Source organism: Bolinopsis microptera, chromosome 12 (assembly GCF_026151205.1).
Source record: "Bolinopsis microptera isolate Bmic1 chromosome 12, MBARI_Bmic_1.0, whole genome shotgun sequence".
In the NCBI taxonomy this organism is placed as follows: Eukaryota; Metazoa; Ctenophora; class Tentaculata; order Lobata; family Bolinopsidae; genus Bolinopsis; species Bolinopsis microptera.
Window position 1 is genome coordinate 2531462 of NC_087083.1, and position 22420 is coordinate 2553881.

The window sequence follows — 22420 nt, forward strand, 5'->3', positions numbered from 1 at the left end:
TGTCGGACACGTTCGGGTCCCGAGTGTCATCTGACGAAGAGCCAAGAAAAGGTAGAACTGCGAGATGCCTCGCACGCCTTTGAGCTCCGAATAAAAAGAACTACTGTTATTTCTATTTATTCTCACAAAAGATATTCACAGAGGCCGTCAATTATTCACGGCGTAGACTGTAAGAAATTACTGAATTCGATGAAGTTAGTTGGTGCGAATAAAACTTCTCAAGTGAATACTAAATCCGTTGATTTTTCGACAATCTAGATCAAAATACCCCTGAAAGTTGTACTTGTATTATCACTTCTACCTGGATTGTATGGTATGTATTCATTGAGAGAGACAATATGTTTGCTGTTACAATGTTTTGATATGTTTAGATTTTGAAATAAAGACGTTTCATTAAAAGGGAGCGTGTTGCATTTTTAGAAATATATTCACAATCGAAAATAACATTTACAAAATAAAAATAATTAAAAAATGCATCTAGTCAATACTTAACCTAAAATTTTCTTTGAAAATACGTTTATAATCTTATTTAAACGGCGCCCTAGAAGTTCGTTTTTGCTGAAACTTTTGCTCCACCCAATCAATTTCATTATTTTTGGACAGCTCAAAGTATTCACTTATGCAGTAAACGCATATAGTGTATTTTTATGGCTTTTCACGATCACACACGATCTCAGAGAGTGACGTCCTGGCCTGGTTTAAGAGCTGTATTTTTAAAAGACAATGATCTGACAATAAATCTAAATTCTTAGCATCTATGAGGTTGGTTCGAAAATTAAGGTTGACCAGTTTTGAGTCATTTAAAAAATTTATTTTAAATTAAAACTATTGGGTGAAAAAGTTCACGGCAATCTGTGATCGCTCATCCGAACAAACTGTGGGCACTGAAAAACTATATTCATTTCAGGATTTGTAGTTAGGATTCTAGAAGTAGAACAAAAACGATCCTGTCCGCAATTCATTAAATAAAGTTAGGCCAGCTGAAAAACAATGTCCAGCATCATCAATTTGACGCAAACATATTTTGAATATTTTCCACTAAAAGGTACGTGAAGCAATCAAAAGACAATATAACGACAAAACCGGGTAACACGACAAAATAATCTGGGAGCTGTTACTCTGACAGCCCTGCTATCTATATCACGTGACATCCTATATCACGTGACATAGTAGAGGCTCTTACGGGCATTTACGGGCATTGTCTGCTCGATACGTTAGGGACCCCAGATACACCTTACTAGACGTATTTTTGACCGTAGAATCGATTGAAAGTGGTTTCAAGATGATTGGACTGATTGTTCTGGGGTAAAATCGCAAAAAACCGATTTTTGGGCCAAAAATAGGCCAAAAAACCATGTTTTTTGATATTTTGAGCAAGTTAATTTTGTTGGCATGTCGGCAAAACTTGCATAAAGATAGCTAAAAGACAGCCGCACAAGATTGTATAAAAATAAAACAAATCCCTCTATTTGTTCTGAGGTAAAAATCCAAAAAAGTGGTAAAAATTTTGACTTTTTTGCTTGAAGTTTGAATAATTTTTTGCAGTTGTATTAAATCAACCCAAAAATAGTCACATCGTGTTTGCCTAAATTTTTCCTTTCCGAGAAGTACCCACTTCATATACTTTATCGAAGTTTGAATATTGTCACTCCGCAAGCGTTTTTGCCAAATTTTCGACGCGCACTACGCGCAAAAGCATTTAGTTGTTATCAATTGGCACCCGCGCGTTCATCATAAATTTCAAACAGCTATAACTCAGCGAGATTATGTCCGTTCTAGCTCATATTTTCACACTAAATAGAAAATAATGTGATCTTATTGCTGACAAAATATGAATATAATTACTTTATTTGCCTTAGAGTAATAGACTGTCAAAGTTTAAAACGCGCATTGGTATAGCACGTGACTAATAAGGCCAAATTTATACTTCTTAACATATTATCGATCCTTAGACATCATACTATTGTGTCCAATTAGCGGTTAGGTCTCTAAACTCGTAGCAGAAAACTCGTCTTTTTGCCCGTAAGAGCCTCTACTAACATCCAATATCACGTGACATCCTATGTCACGTGACATCCAATATCACGTGACATCCAATATCACGTGACATCCAATATCACGTGACATCCTATATCACGTGACATCCTATATCACGTGACATCCTATATCACGTGACATCCAATATCACGTGACATCCTATGTCACGTGACATCCAATATCACGTGACATCCTATATCACGTGACATCCAATATCACGTGACATCCTATGTCACGTGACATCCAATATCACGTGACATCCAATATCACGTGACATCCTATGTCACGTGACATCCTATATCACGTGACATCCTATATCACGTGATATCACATTGCGAGGTTTGAGTTGCACGTGTAAAACTGCAACTAACCGATCAACGGGGGAGGTTTTCATCCCACATATAACTTAGAAATTTTCATCAAATATAACTATTAGCAATTGTTAAGAAGCAGATCAAATACAAGGTAATTGTCAGTTCTCTTCTGCGGGTTGCTCACTTTAGAGTGAGGTCACGTGAGCACATGCTCACTTTAGAGTGAGGTCACGTGGGTACATGCTCACTTTAGAGTGAGGTCACGTGGGTACATGCTCACTTTAGAGTGAGGTCACGTGAGCAGTGTCGTCAGAAGCTTTTTCTTGGACTATTCGGCTGCTTTATAGTCAGCGACACGTGACACGGTGTCATCAGGTTGAGTAAGATGGGAACCAGCAATCCCCGGGCTCGGGGACTAGGATTATGTGGCCGGCAGTTTTACTGGCTCCGGTTCGGGATGTCTCTCCGGTTCGGGATGTCTCTCCTTGGAGTTCATGGTTTTAGAGTTTAGGTTTCTCTTCTTGGAATGGCGTTGACGTTGGTCGGTGACGATGGACTTGGACGGTCCCCCGATAACGGCATACTTTTCGAACACGTCTCGTCGAACACACCTGAAATTGGATGTCTGTTAACCGAAGTGAGTCTGTTTGTGAGCTGTTCAGAGCTACGTTGGGTCAGATGGAGGACCTGTTACGGATACTCTAAACAAAAGGTCACTGACCCGGAAACTTTACAAATACTAAGCATTCGGAATTTTATTTATAGATAATAAGATTAAACGTGGTTCTTGCTTCTCGTTCATATCAGCTAAATAATATAAATTGACGATGTCAAAGTAGCCCTCGTACCATTATAGCAGTAAAACAGACACCCAATAGTCTGACGGCTGAAAGCAGTATTGGTCGATGGCACGTCTAAAGTCGTAACTTCACATACAAGTTTAAAATTTCCGAGTGCTAGTTATAGATAATGGAAATTAAATGTTTGTCCTTCTAGTCCGTCCGTAATCAGAGCTATAATGAGTATTTAAACAATGACCGCACTGTCCGTCAATGCTCGAATTTTCACAGCAATCAGGGCATTTTTGTACATATCTAGTGAAAAATTATTCTAAATTTAGCACTGCAAATACTTTTAGTAGCTGTGATCCCGCTGTGATCCTGCGACATAACAGACAAATCTCCTGCTCCTCGTCTTACGAAAAATTTAATTGACGGCTGACAAATTGCTGAATTTGTCCTTTTACTGACGGTCTTGATTGATAAGCAGATAAGAGGCAACAGATCCGGAGCTGTTCATCACAAGTGCTCTTGTGAGTTGCTAATTATCGGATTGCAACCAACGTATTCTGACAAATCAAAGCCGTCCAGAGAGAATTAATCAAGGTTTCTAAGGCTGGACTTATTTAATATCCTACAAATAATGTGGGAGCTGTTACTCTAACAGTCCTGGAGTTGTACTCTGTTCTTTGTAATATCAAAGGAGATTTTATTATCTTTCTAAAGAAAAAGGCAAAAACCGCATTCTTATGGATTTGTACCGGATATTTGGATAGACTACAAAAGTATAAATGCCGAGACTTGCTCCCCCACCTAAGGATGGAATCCAGCTAACGGAAGAAAGGGACTAAGGTGTAATATGTTGGCTGATGAAGTTATTATACCCAACTGTTAAAGTTACATACTCAAAGCAGCATGCTGGTTATCCCCAGCATCACTGTACAGTTCCGTGACAGCCTAACTTCCTTATATGGTAGTGTTACCATGGCGATATTACCGTATATGGTAGTTTAACTTGAGGCACAAAGCATGCTGATTATCCCGAGCATTACTGTATCGTTCCGCGACAGGCTAAGAGAGATTACCAAGCACTCAAGACCGAGAACGTTACCCATTATCGTATATCAAATATCAACATCATGGGTTGATAATGAGTTGGATAAGGGAGCTAAAGTACGAGCTGGATTAAGTTCCGTGACATTAAGTTCGAATTTTGCTCATAAATAAATGTTGTATTGGGTAAGAGATAATGATGTTATGGTTCGAGAATAGTCGCCGTGTAGGTTTGTCAGTTGCCAAAAAAGGGGAAAACAGAGGTCATCAACCAACACTCCTCCGATCTGTTTTAAAAAGCTTTCTCACCAGCAAACTAAAGATAAAACCAGTAAAGTCAAGATAAAACAGAAAATAATGTTTAATATCTTACCCGCAATCGCTGGCAATGGCCACATTGTGATATTGAAGTGATTCTTGATGGTTGGTGTGGTCCGTACACAGCATCAGCGTAGGGTGCATCTCCCAAGAAACCTGTAACATTTAGTCTCATTTAAATAATCTGTAATTTACTGTGGCAAACTTTTGAATTTTTTCAATAATCTCAGATTCATTATGGAATTAGATTTATCATTAATTTAATTATCAGTAATATCAAAATCACTGGTAATCGTTTAGATGGGTGGGTACCAGGTTCGAAAATAATAGGCCTCCCTGTTTTCTTAGGCTCAGGGCTGATGACTTAAGGCATGTTAAAATGTAAGTTTTTTTCCGATTTGAGGGCGGGATATACTTTAATATACTATAATATGGTCAGCCTCACCAGGATTAAAGGATAATAGCAATATTAGCACAAGAGAAACAGCTGTGAAATCAAATGCTCTTGTGGCCCAATATACTAATTCACTCTCTAAATGTTGTAATAATCATTGCGATTACGATATAGAGATTATATCAATTGATTTATCATTAACTTTAATATCAAAATCACTGGTTATCGTTTAGATAGGAGGGTACCCCGTACCGGGTTCGAAAATAATAGGCCTCCCCGTTTTCTCAGGCTCAGGGCTGGTGACTCTTGAGGCCCAATATACTAATTCAATCTCTAAATGCTGTAACAATTATTGCCATTACGATAAAGAGATTATATCAATTTACTTATCATTAACTTTAATATCAAAATCTCTGGGCCATTTAGTGGATGAATTGAGTAGTTGTAAAAGTGTAAATAATAAATATCAGATGCACTTGTGTCCCGTCTAATGTCTTATTACTGCAATAATTATAGCAATTATTGTGATTAAATTATCAGAATGTGAGCATAGAACATTGTAAACGAGGTAAATTTAGGATATTTTACAAAATAGGGGCTATTTTACAAATTAGTGGAGTCTAAATCAGGTCCCTTGAGGTGTTAAACTCGTATTTTTGACCATGTGATAAATTCCAGTCAAACTAATGAAATCAGTTTCGTTTTGACATCAGTTCAAGATTGAATACCCGGAATTCCTATTTATCGAAGCTACATATTTTTGGTTTATAATATTTAGTGGGAAGCACACAGCTAATACTAAAGAACCTACAAAATATGCAAGTTGTGGGAGTGTCCTATAACTACTACTACCAGAAGAAGAGATATGTGGGTTTAGATATCGTGAAAGCGCAAAAAAAGGGCGTGGTAAATTGCGCAAAACTGCCCCATACCCAAGCCAAATTGGTTTCTGAGGGGTCCCTTGAGCCGTTCCAGGGCTCAAACCTCGGGGCGGAAGACGTTTTCTACGGGAATATTCTCAGATCCTTGATTATAACTACTAAAACTATATATTTGGGAGTGTCCTATAACTACTACTACATATCTATAACTGTAAATGTTTATTTAACTTTACTTTCTTCTTTAACAACTCCCCTCTAACATCAGCCCCTAATATCAACTCTTCTAGCACAATCTGAGGCTACCAGTTACAGCTGTCAGAACTTTAACTTATGGTTACTTTATGCTATTTAGCGTGTCATGGCTTCTAAATTGCCGCATTCTTAGCTTATTTTGGTAGAAACCTACGACATAATGAAATTCCTCAGAAATGGAGGTGAATTACGTAAAAAGTAACTGCTGTCTGTCAAGAAGAGAAGAAGGAAGGAAATATCAGTATCAACAACCCTTCTCAGCTCTATACCACGTGCGAATTGTGCGACTAACTTAGTACACCCCCCCCATATACACATATCTTATATACGTTATCCAATAAAATACACAGTTTTCAGGGCCGGCAATTTTCATTGAACCTGGTGGATAATCTGTGGAATTATTTTACCATCCAGTAGAATTACAATTCTGATAACCAGTATCCGGTTACTGGTAACTATTTGCTAGTTACTGGTGACTGGTAACTGGTCATCAGTGACCAGTTACCAGTTACCAGTGACCAGTTACCATTTACCAGTTACCAGTGACCAGTTACCAGTTACCAGTAACCAGTCACCAGTCACCAGTTACCAGTTACCAGTCACCAGTCACCAGTTACCAGTTACCAGTTACCAGTTACCAGTTACCAGTCACCAGTGACCAGTCACCTGTCATCAGTCACCAGTCACCAGTCACCAGTCACCAGTCACCAGTCACCAGTCACCAGTCACCAGTCACCAGTCACCAGTCACCAGTCACCAGTCACCTGTCACCAGTCACCAGTCACCAGTCACCAGTCACCAGTCACCAGTCACCAGTCACCAGTCACCAGTCACCAGTCACCAGTCACCAGTCACCAGTCACCAGTCACCAGTCACCAGTCACCAGTCACCAGTCACCAGTCACCAGTCACCAGTCACCAGTCACCAGTCACCAGTCACCAGTCATCAGTGACCAGTCACCAGTCACCAGTCACCAGTCACCAGTCACCAGTCACCAGTCACCAGTCACCAGTCACCAGTCACCAGTCACCAGTCACCAGTGACCAGTGACCAGTGACCAGTCACCAGTCACCAGTCACCAGTCACCAGTCACCAGTCACCAGTCACCAGTCACCAGTCACCAGTCACCAGTCACCAGTCATCAGTCACCAGTCACCAGTCACCAGTCACCAGTCACCAGTCATCAGTCACCAGTCACCAGTCACCAGTGACCAGTGACCAGTGACCAGTTACCAGTTACCAGTTACCAGTCACCAGTCACCAGTCACCAGTCACCAGTCACCAGTCACCAGTCACCTGTTACCAGTGACCAGTTACCAGTGACCAGTGACCAGTTACCAGTTACCAGTTACCAGTCACCAGTGACCAGTTACCAGTGACCAGTGACCAGTTACCAGTTACCAGTTACCAGTCACCAGTTACCAGTCACCAGTCACCAGTCACCTGTTACCAGTGACCAGTTACCAGTGACCAGTGACCAGTTACCAGTCACCAGTCACCAGTCACCAGTTACCAGTCACCAGTCACCAGTCACCAGTTACCAGTTACCAGTCAATTATTTACTCGTGGTTACTTACTGCTGTGTTGATTTCAGCCACTGGGTCGTCACACTGCTTAGTACACCATGGGACTTCCACGAGTTCCATGGATTTACAGTTGTTGATACTGATAGGCTGGAACTGGAACTGAAGTAGAGTATTATTAGTTAATTTTACTGAATTTAAAGGATGTTCATATTGGTAAAGTGTTTATTATTGGTATGTGTGGCTGGTATTGGTATGTGTGGCTGGTATTGGTATGTGTGGCTGGTATTGGTATGTGTGGCTGGTATTGGTATGTGTGGCTGGTATTGGTATGTGTGGCTGGTATTGGTATGTGTGGCTGGTATTGGTATGTGTGGCTGGTATTGGTATGTGTGGCTGGTATTGGTATGTGTGGCTGGTATTGGTATGTGTGGCTGGTATTGGTATGTGTGGCTGGTATTGGTATGTGTGGCTGGTATTGGTATGTGTGGCTGGTATTGGTATGTGTGGCTGGTATTGGTATGTGTGGCTGGTATTGGTATGTGTGGCTGGTATTGGTATGTGTGGCTGGTATTGGTATGTGCTTAAGTGGAATATGTCATGTGACAGGTAAAGCCTAACAAGTTGAGCTATACTGCACTGTCATGATTGAAAGTTATCAGATTCCAGGCTAATCCTCAGATCCGTGCTTTGAACTTGTGGAAATCCCTGCCAGACAGTGATATCTGACTTGTGGCAATGTGATCGCTGGCAAATCCGTCACTCTGCATCATTCCATAAAAAAATCGCAAAAATGCAACGGAGAAATTAAAAATAATAATAATAAAAAAACTTTATCGGCCCTTATTTCGACGACCCCTATTTGAAAAATAGGGCAGTCCCAATTAAAAAATTGTAAAAACAATAATAATAATAAAAGTAGAGCAGTAAAAATAATACTCCAACCCTTCTGGCAAATTCTGACACATTCTACGTTCGGCACATTTCATACCATATCAGCAGTTACCCTCGATACCGTAAAGGTAGGTTTAAGATAAATGTTAGACGAGTGTTAAAAGTGAAAGTTTAAGAATCCCAAGTTATGTCTGAGGTATGTCTCCAGAGGTATGTCTCCAGAGGTATGTCTGTATACTCACTTTGGTTTTAGAGTCCCTGCTGCCCTGGTCGCACGGGGCATGTTGGCAGACTGCCAGCTGATGGAGGTTACTTTTATCCTCCTGGTGTCGGGGGTAAATCCTCTCCATCGTGCCTCCTCCACATTTAGTTGTGCAGGACGACCACGGAGACCAAACATCTGGAAAATAGAGATTGTGAGGGGGATACTGAAAATACTTAAATACAGAGCTCGTCCTACTCATCCTACATTTCAAATTCAGCTCGTGCTACTCAGCCTCCAACAGACAGACAGGCCGGGAAGGGATGTCTACCACCCTCCAACAGACAGACAGGCCGGGAAGGGATGTCTAGCAGCCTCCAACAGACAGACAGGCCGGGAAGGGATGTCTAGCAGCCTCCAACAGACAGACAGGCCGGGACGGGATGTCTAGCAGCCTCCAACAGACAGACAGGCCGGGACGGGATGACTATCAGCCCCCAACAGACATACAGGTTGGGAAGCAGCCTCCAACAGACAGACAGGCCGGGACGGGATGTCTAGCAGCCTCCAACAGACACACAGGCCGGGAAGGGATGTCTATCAGCCTCCAACAGACAGATAGGCCGGGACGGGATGTCTAGCAGCCTCCAACAGACAAACAGGCCGGGACGGGATGTCTAGCAGCCTCCAACAGACAGACAGGCCGGGAAGCAGCCTCCAACAGACAGACAGGCCGGGAAGGGATGTCTAGTAGCCTCCAACAGACAGACAGGCCGGGAAGGGATGTCTAGCAGCCTCCAACAGACAGACAGGCCGGGAAGGGATGTCTAGCAGCCTCCAACAGACAGACAGGCCGGGAAGGGATGACTAGCAGCCTCCAACAGACAGACAGGCCGGAAAGGGATGTCTAGCAGCCTCCAACAGACAGACAGGCCGGGACGGGATGACTAGCAGCCTCCAACAGACAGACAGGCCGGGACGGGATGACTAGCAGCCCCCAACAGACAGACAGGTTGGGAAGCAGCCTCCAACAGACAGACAGGCCGGGACGGGATGACTAGCAGCCCCCAACAGACAGACAGGTTGGGAAGCAGCCTCCAACAGACAGACAGGCCGGGAAGGGATGTCTAGCAGCCTCCAACAGACAGACAGGCCGGGAAGGGATGTCTAGTAGCATCCAACAGACAGACAGGCCGGGACGGGATGTCTAGCAGCCTCCAACAGACAGACAGGCCGGAAAGGGATGTCTAGTAGCCTCCAACAGACAGACAGGTTGGGAAGCATCCTCCAACAGACAGACAGGCCGGGAAGGGATGTCTAGCAGCCTCCAACAGCCAGACAGGCCGGGAAGAAGGGATGTCTAGCAGCCTCCAACAGACAGACAGGCCGGGAAGGGATGTCTAGTAGCATCCAACAGACAGACAGGCCGGGACGGGATGTCTAGCAGCCTCCAACAGACAGACAGGCCGGGAAGGGATGTCTAGTAGCCTCCAACAGACAGACAGGCCGGGACGGGATGACTAGCAGCCTCCAACAGACAGACAGGCCGGAAAGGGATGTCTAGTAGCCTCCAACAGACAGACAGGTTGGGAAGCAGCCTCCAACAGACAGACAGGCCGGGATGGGATGTCTATCAGCCTCCAACAGACAGACAGGTTGGGACGGGATGTCTAGCAGCCTCCAACAGACAGACAGGCCGGGAAGGGATGTCTAGTAGCATCCAACAGACAGACAGGCCGGGACGGGATGTCTAGTAGCCTCCAACAGACAGACAGGTTGGGACGGGATGTCTAGTAGCCTCCAACAGACAGACAGGTTGGGATGGGATGTCTATCAGCCTCCAACAGACAGACAGGTTGGGACGGGATGTCTAGTAGCCTCCAACAGACAGACAGGTTGGGACGGGATGTCTAGCAGCCTCCAACAGACAGACAGGCCGGGAAGGGATGTCTAGTAGCATCCAACAGACAGACAGGCCGGGACGGGATGTCTAGCAGACTCCAACAGACAGACAGGTTGGGACGGGATGTCTAGCAGCCTCCAACAGACAGACAGGTTGGGAAGCAGCCTCCAACAGACAAACAGGCCGGGACGGGATGACTAGCAGCCCTCTCCCCCCTAGCAGCACCACCTCATCACCACTACATCATCATCCTCTAACCGCGCTAACTCAACCAATTAAAATTGTTTATGTAATTCAAGGTACAGTGACAATCTGAAAGTGCTAAAGTAGACATTTGTCTGTCACCATATCCTCCCAGAGCCCTAACAATTGGATCCGTGCGAGGCAAATAGTTCTCATTCTCCGTTAAATAGTACTTATTCTCCGGTTTAATGGTTTGAGGTGCTGATCAGAGGGGAGAGGTCTGGAGTGATCACAGGAGAGAGAGTCATGTCTAGAGTGATCAGACGTATATGGAGATATACCAAGCACCTGCTGATCCAGCCGGCCTGACCCCTGAATTATCCCAGATAATCATGATTCGTGACACGATTACTCATTCACAGGCTAAATACCTAAGCTCGTAACTCAATCACCCATGAGGTAGAGGCTGTTCAAGTTAGATTAAGGGACCGAGAATTAGCTGAAACCTCGTCTCCCTATGTCACGACTAAAATAAAAAGAACATGGTTCATTTGATTCCATATATGGAAACATTGACAGTGCAGTGCAGCATGATATTTTCACATTCCCCAATGTTAATGCAACAACTATAATTTAATCAATAAACTTGTGCAAGCCCAAGATCGAGCATCTTTTGAAGGGATTTGTTGGGTACTGAAGACCGGCCCTTTTTTATACAGTTGTGTAGTATCCGGTGTAGTGTAAGGAGTACTAAAATGTCTTTACTCCTCTGGACAATAGATCACAGTAACCACTGCATCCGGTTTAACATGAGGTTAAAGTAGCTAGGTACAATCTTTATGAATTATAATGAGAACCCACGTACTGTGCTGCAGCATGTATACAATTGCTCCCTGCTGGATTTTACCCGGAATACTTACTGTAACAATGTCCGACAGGATTGTATTCCGTGATATTAACTGTAAGCTCTATAATACTTACTGTAACAATGTCCGACAGGATTGTATTCCGTGATATTAACTGTAAGCTCTATAATACTTACTGTAACAATGTCCGACAGGATTGTATTCCGTGATATTAACTGTAAGCTCTATAATACTTACTGTAACAATGTCCGACAGGATTGTATTCCGTGATATTAACTGTAAGCTCTATAAGTCGCTCCAGAGATGTTACGTCCATTTCTGGAACTGGAATAGGTGCTTGGAGGGATCTGAAAACGAAGCACAAAATTAGGGTTAATTAGCGCGGGCGGCAGGTATAAGGCAAGTGGGGGGAGGTGAGCTATTATCTCTTGACACGTGACGGTGATCCACCAATCAAGCCGCAGCGTCGTCCAATCAGAGCTGTGGAGCTGTGTCACGTGTCAAAACAAATAGGTTCACATCCCGTCCATAGTCTAGTGTGGTTACTAGGTGTAACCCTAGTAACCACACTAGTAACCACTATGTATAACAGTGTCAAACAGTCTACAAATGTCTTATCGGCCCTAATAGCGCCGGCCATCGTCTGCAGTATTCATGGCCGACCTAAATCCCACAAAATAACACCAAAATTTACTGGTGTTTGATTGATTAAGTTATTTTTATAAATAACTTTAAAAAATAAATAAATTTTATAAAATTATCAGATTAGGGCCGATTAAGTACAAAAAAATATAGAAATCGTTTCAAATCTCATTGTCCGAACTGTCTGCAAGCGGTATGCAAGCAGCCATGCTAGATTAATCATAATCATTAGCGAAAAGAGAAGAGATCATAGAAGAAAAAAAGATAGATAAGAGCAGAATTAGAATTAAGTATAAGTGGGTCAAAGTCTCTAATCAATCTTTTTTTGAAATCAGTGAAGAAGCTTTCCTTTTTTCTATAAATTTTCCACATTAACATATGCAAAAAAAGGCATATTCTGGATTGTTGGTATTGAGGGCACACTTAAATGATAAGCATTTAAGGAAAGTTCAATTGTTTTTCGGTGCATAAGCAAGAGAACGCCCTTTATCGCTTCATGTAAAGAATTCATTTCTATTGCTTCAAATTTGGAAGCCTATGTGTATCTGGAGCATACAGCAATTAAACACATATTTTGAATTTTGGTATTACATTCATGGCCTAGAAGAATCATAATCTAATCATACAATTAATCAAAGATGATTTTATTTGCGTTCGTATTTTTGCATCAAAGGCAGTTTTAGCAATCAAGCTAGATTACAAGTTACGGGCATGCGAATTCCATGCTCTACAATTTTACCATATGCATCCATATATGATAGAAATTATGCCTGAAAACGTACATATATTTCTTTTTTTGTTGTGACCTGCAAGAAAAGTAATGATAGACTCATAGCAAAGAAAGAATTAAAGGGCAGGAAACAGCCGCAAAAAAGGTCCCTTACGTTTGTTATAAGCTACATAAAGGATTAAACGGCAAATCTCACTGTATGAAAGGGACTCACGCTCTCACACGTACATACCTTTATCGACCCTAATCTGGTATTTTTAACTTTCATTTTTAGAGGCATTTTAGAGGCATTTTAGAGGGATTTTAGAGGGATTTTAGAGGGATTTCGATCTTGTCAGTATAAGTTTTTAAACCATTTTTGTTTTCACATCCATTATCTTTACGTCCAAATGATAAAAAGTGAATTGCGTCTCTACTTCACGATCGAAATCAAATATTTCTTCAGTAAATTCTGATGTGGTAACATCAATTCAAGGCCAGTAATTTTGTGATTTTGAATTATATTTAATCTATATTAACTTATTTAATCTATATATGTGTACAAATTCACCTTAGCATGATGATCTGTAGGTTTTATTGTTTTTGACGGTTTCACAAGACTACATTGTAAGGGCACGATGAAACCGGGCCGATAAGGTTGAGTAAAAACAACAACACACTAACAAAACACACACTCACAAGACTAGCACGTGTAACGACAAAAACACACTGAACACATGTCACGTGATTAACTACACACTCTGAGGAGGGCTGCCCCACTTCACTATTAACGTTCATTAACAACATCCGAGACTTAATGATACCGTAAAACATTAAAATCGGGGGTTTTTAACACTGATCAGTATTAGAGCCATAAAATTGCTATTTTGGGTCCTTTGAGGAAGCCACTCTAGAGAGTTATAGCCATGATACCCGTAAATAAATAGGTAAATATCCGTAAATCGGGACAATTTCAAGAATTTTCTCTTCAAAGAAAGAGTCCTAAGCCAGTTAGAATTAAGGAGCCCTGAGCAGGTGAGAATTAGGGAGAACTAAGCCGGTGAGAATTAAGGAGTCCTAAGCCGGAGAGAATTAAGGAGTCCTAAGCCGGAGAGAATTGGGAAGCCCTGAGCCGGTGAGAATTAAGGAGCCCTGAGCCGGTGAGAATTAAGGAATCCTAAGCCGGTGAGAATTAAGGAGTCCTAAGCCGGTGAGAATTAAGGAGCCCGGAGCCGGTGAGATTTAGGGAGTCCTGAGCGGGTGAGAATTGGGAAGCCCTGAGCCGGTGAGAATTAAGGAGTCCTAAGCCGGTGAGAATTAAGGAGTCCTGGGCGGGTGAGAATTAGGAAGCCCCGAGCCGGTGATAATTAAGGAGTTCTGGGCCGGTGAGAATTAGGGAGTCCTGAGCCGGTGACAATTAGTAAGCCCTGAGCCGGTGAGAATTAAGGAATCCTAAGCCGGTGAGAATTAGGGAGAACTAATCTGGTGAGAATTAAGGAGTCCTAAGCCGGTGAGAATTAGGAAGCCCGGAGCCGGTGAGAATTAAGGAGTTCTGGGCCGGTGACAATTAGGGAGTCCTAAGCCGGTGAGAATTAGGGAGAACTAAGCCGGTGAGAATTAAGGAGTCCTAAGCCGGTGAGAATTAGGGAGTCCTAAGCCGGTGAGAATTAGGGAGTCCTAAGCCGTGAGAGTCCTAAGCCGGTGAGAATTAAGGAGTCCTAAGCCGGTGAGAATTAAGGAGTCCTAAGCCGGTGAGAATTAGGGAGTCCTGAGCGGGTGAGAATTGGGAAGCCCTGAGCCGGTGATAATTAAGGAGTCCTAAGCCGGTGAGAATTAGGAAGCCCTGAGCCGGTGATAATTAAGGAGTCCTAAGCCGGTGAGAATTAAAGAGTTCTGGGCCGGTGAGAATTAGGGAGTCCTAAGCCGGTGAGAATTAGGGAGTCCTGAGCGGGTGAGAATTAGTAAGCCTGAGCCGGCGAGAATTAGGAAGCCCTGAGCCGGTGAGAATCAAGGAGTCCTAAGCCGGTGAGAATTAAGGAGTTCTGAGCCGGTGAGAATTAAGGAGTTCTGAGCCGGTGAGAATTAAGGAGTTCTGAGCCGGTGACAATTAAGGAGTCCTGGCCGGCTGAGCTAGGCCCAGGGAATGCTCCCTGGTAAAGTCTACTAAAATAATTATAAACAGATGCTACTTATATATCATTAATGACATAGGACAAGCCAGCTGTATGTTTTGTTTACTGCGTGACAGCATGCGGTGCAAAATTTCCGGTATTTTACGAGAAAGCTCCGGTTATATACGTATTTACGTGTTACATTGCGTGCACAAGCAGGTTACACTCACCTACAAACGTACACACACACACACTCACTCACACACTCACACAGACACACTCACACAGACACACTCACAAACTCACACACACTCACACACACGCACACACAATGTTCTTAAATACGCTCAAATTTCGTCACACACGATCACATATATTATATACGTATCGTATTTTTTAAACTTATTCTACGAAAATTGGTATACTCACTTAAACAGTATCACACATGCAGACACACACATTTTACACATGTTACACATGTTACACATGTTACACATGTTACACATGTTACACATGTTACACATGTTACACATGTTACACATGTTACACACACATTTTACACATGTTACGAACAGGTAAACACATTCCACAGCACACGAATACCCAATCTTTACTTGCTGATCACACGTTCAGTCACATCGCACTATCAACCCCACATAAGGTGAATTAACTGGCCGCAGCAAATGTATTAAATCGATGGGAAATATAGCTATAATATAGCTATAATGTAGCTATAATAGTAAAGTATTATAGCTACAATATAGCTATAATATAAAACATGCTGATCGGATCACTGGGACTTACATTCGGGTAAAGTCGGAGGCACTGTTCTTTTTCTTCTTCCGTCGTCTCCTGTGAAACATTTCAACTGTTACAACCCTAAACCTGTCTAAAAGTATTAATAAATCCCGAAAAACGCCAAATCTGTGAAGATTTAAGGCCTCGTTGCACTTGGATGTGTTAAACGAGGGTTGTACGGGTGCATAGGGAGTCGTGCACAACTGACCGGTACGTGCACAACTGACCGGTACGTGCACAACTGACCGGTACCTGCACAACTGACCGGTACCTGCACAACTGACCGGTACCTGCACAACTGACCGGTACCTGCACAAATGACCGGTAAGTGCACAAATGACCGGTACGTGCACAACTGACCGGTACGTGCACAACTGACCGGTACGTGCACAACTGACCGGTACGTGCACAACTGACCGGTACGTGCACAACTGACCGGTACGTGCACAACTGACCGGTACGTGCACAACTGACCGGTACGTGCACAACTGACCGGTACGTGCACAACTGACCGGTACGTGCACAACTGACCGGTACGTGCACAACTGACCGGTACGTGCACAACTGACCGGTACCTGCACAACTGACCGGTACCTGCACAACTGACCGGTACGTGCACAACTGACCGGTACGTGCACAACTGACCGGTACGTGCACAACTGACCGGTACCTGCACAAATGACCGGTAAGTGCACAACTGACCGGTAAGTGCACAAATGACCGGTACGACGTACGTGCACAACTGACCGGTAAGTGCACAAATGACCGGTACCTGCACAACTGACCGGTACGTGCACAACTGACCGGTACCTGCACAAATGACCGGTACCTGCACAAATGACCGGTAAGTGCACAAATGACCGGTACGACGTACGTGCACAACTGACCGGTAAGTGCACAAATGACCGGTACCTGCACAAATGACCGGTACCTGCACAAATGACCGGTAAGTGCACAAATGACCGGTACGACGTACGTGCACAAATGACCGGTACGTGCACAACTGACCGGTACGTGCACAACTGACCGGTACCTGCACAACTGACCGGTACCTGCACAAATGACCGGTAAGTGCACAAATGACCGGTACGACGTACGTGCACAACTGACCGGTAAGTGCACAAATGACCGGTACCTGCACAACTGACCGGTACGTGCACAACTGACCGGTACCTGCACAAATGACCGGTACCTGCACAAATGACCGGTAAGTGCACAAATGACCGGTACGACGTACGTGCACAACTGACCGGTAAGTGCACAAATGACCGGTACCTGCACAACTGACCGGTACCTGCACAACTGACCGGTACCTGCACAACTGACCGGTACCTGCACAAATGACCGGTACGTGCACAACTGACCGGTACGTGCACAACTGACCGGTACCTGCACAACTGACCGGTACCTGCACAACTGACCGGTAAGTGCACAACTGACCGGTAAGTGCACAACTGACCGGTACGTGCACAAATGACCGGTACGTGCACAAATGACCGGTACGTGCACAACTGACCGGTACCTGCACAAATGACCGGTACCTCCACAACTGACCGGTACCTGCACAACTGACCGGTACGTGCACAACTGACCGGTACCTGCACAAATGACCGGTACCTGCACAACTGCCCGGTACCTGCACAAATGACCGGTACCTGCACAACTGACCGGTACCTGCACTACCGCCCTGAAATCATCCACAGTACCTGTCTGGTGGATGTAGACAGTCAGGGCGGTAATAAGCCTAATTGCACTTCCCGACAACTATTTTAAAAGAGTCCCCCCCCCCCCCCCACTTTTAACAGATCTTCTGTGGCAATACAGACGAGCAGTGGAACCATGGCTAATTGAGAGGCCACTTGTACCAGACCACAGGTCTCTTGTTTGAAGCCAACAACTGGGCAGTAGCCCGACATGTGTTCGGGAACACATGTCGGGCTACTTGGATACTGCCAACAACTGCGGGGTCTCCGGCCCCATTGTCAGGGTCTTCGACCTGACTCTTGTTAGGCTTGGGATTACATGGAGCGTATCGAGGGTAAGGTACGGACACTTAGCTAACTCCATTCTTAGACAGGTCACGTAAACGGGAATACAAGAGATATGGGGTCGGGTCTGTGTTTAGTTGGTAGCGGGAAAAAAAGAAGCATCTCATTCTGGTAACCCATCGGCCATCCTATTGTGTAATTGTGTCGCAAAATAAAAATTTTGTTGGAGAATTTGAATGAAAACTAACTTGTTTTTTCTAGTCATGACTTTCTCCTCGAAAAAGAAGAAGTAATTCTGATTGGGCTTGAGGAGTGGCTCCCAACATCGTCTGTACTGCATTGTGAAGTTTATCTCCTGGACATAATTATTATCATGGTCAGTGATTTGCGAAACATATTTTCGTCATAAAGTTATGAAATCGACAGAAAAGTACCAAATAAATCAATTTCTGAAATGTTGATAAACTGAAAAGATCAGAAAGCTTGACGAAAAAGAGTGCATGATATCCTAAAACAAAACAAGATTTGTATACCTGATGGAGCATTGTTTCCCGTTTTTCCTTTGGGGCTTTGTATATACAGGTAACGAACAGTTTGACGGCTTGGTGGGTATTGTTTTGTTTCGTTGCTACCACCCTGCCCACTGAAAGTGTAAGAACTGGTTCAAATTCCGCTGTATTATCCACACTCTTGAACCTGCCACATCTTAAACTTTCATTACATTGTTATCATAGACTCCAGTTCATGGATGAATCAAGAAAACAGTCTCCACCGATAATTAATCGATTGACGTCCAAATCGGCAGTAATGTTAGCACTAATTTTGCCAGACAAAATTGGTAATTATACGTGACTAACGTGTGGGCATGGAAAATCACATACTCGGTTTATAGCGATGGTTTGCATGATAAGCAATATGCATAAGTTAAATTGTTTAAAGTACCGAGGTAAATAATTTGGCTGTAGTAATTTTCTTTCGGAAAGCGTTAAAATCAAATTACAGTTGATTCTTTGAGTGTGTTAGTGGTAAATTTGACGGAAGATGGTATCGGTGAGCGATTGTAGTTGTTACAAAATTTTTGTTACAGCCTTCATTACGGTTTTCATATTCATTGGCGGAATGTCGCGTTGCCAAGCCTTCTCAAATAAAATCAGAATAAAATAAGATCACTGCCTACTATTTAAAATATTTGAGAATTGATCACACGTATATATATATATATATATCCGAAAACGAGATCAATGATTTTAAAAATGTTCTCCAAATATTTGATTATTACTGCACCTATAATCAAATAATGAAATCTTGAATAACATAACTCAGAATATAATAGAATAACTTACAGCTAAAAATAGCGTTGTCAAATGAATTTTGCCTCTAAGATGATCGGCTGTTAACAAGACTAGTTGTATATAAGAGTGATCGATTTTCAGTAATTTCAGTGAACAAAATTCATTTTAAACCGCTTTAAACAACAACTTTAAGGATCAAATAGTTCCATAATTTGTTAAGGCTTTGTTATTAGAGAATTTATGTGATTCCGAGCTTCCGATTGGACGGTTACAATAATACACAAACATTAACAAAGGATTACTACTTTGACTTACACTCAACATTCGCCAGGCGACTAATAAATGAATTCAATAAAGTATAAAAGTAACACAACAAACAATATGATACAAGGGCAGGTCACTCCCGGTGTTGGAATGGCCTGAGGTGCTTATCTCCTTTACTGAGGTGCTTATCTCCTTTACAGTAACCCTAAGCCACTCCGTGCCGAGGCACTATAATACTAGCTGCAGGGGGGTTAGTCCTACGAGTAATACAACTAAAAGTAATGCAACTAAAAGTAATACAACTAAAGTAATGCAACTAAAAGTAATACAACTAAAATTAATACAACTAAAAGTAATACAACTAAAAGTAATACAACTGACCTAAAATGAAGGGGGCGTCGGCGTACTGTTCGATATGGTTTCGCAGACCGGACCGATAACTTGGCTCAAGGCACATTAAGGAGGCTTGTGGAACTAAGCTTACTAGTACAATTACACAGAAAACTCGACTATTCATTCTTATTACACCATCTTTAGTAGAGTTTAGAACCTGGAAAATAATTATAATTACTACAATTTAATTGATTAATTATAATTATAATTACTAATTATACTACAATTTAGAGTTTACATTATTATGGTAATAATTATAAGATAATTATAATTACTACAATTTAGAGTTTACATTATTATGGTGTTTACAAATAGTACTTACTAATTTTTTTCTGCAAGAATGAAACGTTTACGAATGGATATAAAAGAGTAAAGCCTATCAAAAAATTACGATAACCAGATAAATAAAAGAGGAAATAATTAATTTCAACATTTAATCCTACCCAGCCTCGCGCAGAAATGCATGAATATCTTGCTCCTCGCTTACACTTGTGTGAGCTTGGAGAAGCATCATGAGCGGGTGTTGCCAGGTAACTGGCTATCCCGCGAATGGAAGCTTAGATTAAACAAATATATGATCAGACTTACCTCCACTAAGACAAATAACTAGTAAACCGTATACAAGTTTAATAGTATTCGTTCCTCAAATGTGTGTTGCTGGAATACGTGGAATGGGGATTGGTGGAAGGATTACTTGCTGATATAGAATAAACTGTCATAATAACATGCCTAGTGAGGTTGGGGTGAGACAATTTAAAAGTAACAAATCACAAATATCTATTTTATTATTAGCATAAATAAAAGTAACAAATCACAAATATCTGTCTTATTATTAACATAATAACATAATTATTAGCATAAGTACTAAGGAGGCTTTAGTGAACACATACTGTCTAAAAGACAGGACAACAAAAGTAAAATTCATAGAACTATTTATGTGGCAGTCACACAACTAACTTATATCTTTATATAAGTTATATAACTAAGTTATAACTAAGTTATTACACCAATCTAGCTAAGCAAAGGGTAATAATATAGCACTGACAGGTGGCTGAGATGTACACTGACAAAACTGTATCGAAAGTCTGGCCCCTTAAGATTTCGGGACAAAAGATCTAGGGAATCTAGAGAATCTTAGAAGAGCGCAGGTATGAGACTGGGACAACACCCCTCCATTTAAGTTTTATTACAACAATCGGAAAATTATCCTAAAGTAGAGCCGAATCTAATACTGAAACGGGCCCGATCCTAGATAACTCACACCCTCCGGATCACACCTAATATTTCCGAGTCAACTTCACAGCGATATTAACATCAATTGTAACTGCAAAAAATTAATCATGTCGGGGAAAATAAGATTTAAATATTTCTAGTAGGACATTATTAATATAAAGTGTGATACAACCCAAGGGAAGGGCCAAGTATGTGTGAAGGAGGCTACCTCAGGACGTGATCTCCGTACGCGATGCCTTCACTAATAATCAGGTGCAGAATCCTGACTTTGATGGCAGTTTCTGTTCTTGTAGTGTCTAATATCATGGCATGTTGCCGTTTACTTTTCTAATTCTGGGGAATTGAGCACGATTTTTTTCTTTGATCAACCATCGGAGAGTCTAGTTTTAAATGAAAATGAGGTTGGAAAATAAAAACTAGGACATGGACGCAATCTGAAACGTGTCATATCTAAGATAAAATAATCTTTTCGTCCACCTTTTTTATGAAAGGAAAGTAGACAAACCACGTGTCAGTAGAAAAACCACAAGACTTTTCTGGACCACAGTTGTTAACAAAACAATTCACTGCAATCTACCTCAAGAAGGATCATTCAGTATAAAGAGAAAATTCAGTTAAAGAGAATTAGGTATAAACGTTTTAAAGGTTCATTGTAAAAGTATGTAATTATGAGAGAAGGAAGAGCAAATAGACAATAGATATTGGGCAGATTGCCAACATTAAAGGTTGTGGTAACGGCCAGGAATCGAATGCAGTAAAGAGCAAAAACTGACTCCAACACCAAAATGAGAACAATCAAGATTCGGGTGTAATGTTGATTAATCCAGACTAATGACTGGGCTTCAGGATGAATTGACTTCAATCCAGCAAATTGATAAAATTATAAACCCCTTAGCTTCAGGGGGACTACAAGCGGTAAGACGGCAGTTGACGTAGAATCAATTGATCGAACAAACCCCATTCAACTGGGTAATATGGATTAAATGAGATTAATGTAACCGAGCTTGGTACAAAATGCAACAATTAGTCGCCACTCACAGACAGGCTAAACTACAGCTATCTTCGACACAGTCCAGATAAAATCGTGTTTACAGGGTAAACTACTGATGAAAATCAATACAATCCGTGCGGATAAAATCATATTTACAAAGTTAACTATCGATGAAAAGAATTTGGTCAATACATAAAAGCTGGGTGATGATACAACTATACACATGAGAGGCTGGGTTTACCTTTTGTTTTGTGCAGATCATGAAACAATGGAGATTAAACGTCAAGAAGGCAGACACACTAATTAGAATGTCGGGACTAAACCCAGAATAGATTTCATAAAACAAGGCGGATCCGTTTAAGACAATTAATCCATAAGGTTAGGGTAAAAAATATAAAAA

General features: G+C 42.1%; 1 protein-coding gene across 7 annotated transcripts; it reads right to left on the minus strand.

Moving 5' to 3' along the window:
* Window positions 1-394: 394 nt before the first annotated feature.
* On the minus strand, window positions 395-20527 carry LOC134824435 (uncharacterized). Of its 7 annotated transcripts, none has more exons than XR_010161416.1 (12): window positions 20385-20527; window positions 19785-19953; window positions 18381-18490; window positions 18096-18202; window positions 15866-15913; window positions 13024-13047; window positions 11654-11946; window positions 8688-8845; window positions 7606-7713; window positions 4557-4657; window positions 2155-2962; window positions 395-1178 (listed from the first exon to the last, which is right to left on the minus strand). XR_010161416.1 is itself a non-coding variant. In XM_063836344.1 (11 exons), the coding sequence occupies exons 8-11, from the start codon at window positions 8793-8795 to the stop codon at window positions 2773-2775; spliced, it is 507 nt and encodes a 168-aa protein (XP_063692414.1). In that variant the 5' UTR covers window positions 8796-8845; window positions 11654-11946; window positions 13024-13047; window positions 15866-15913; window positions 18096-18202; window positions 18381-18490; window positions 19785-19953; window positions 20385-20527; the 3' UTR covers window positions 2045-2772. The 7 variants fall into 6 exon arrangements, 1 of the variants encoding a protein (XP_063692414.1); XR_010161417.1 differs by having other exon boundaries at window positions 395-1131; window positions 2126-2962; XR_010161415.1 differs by having other exon boundaries at window positions 2104-2962.
* Window positions 20528-22420: the final 1893 nt, after the last annotated feature.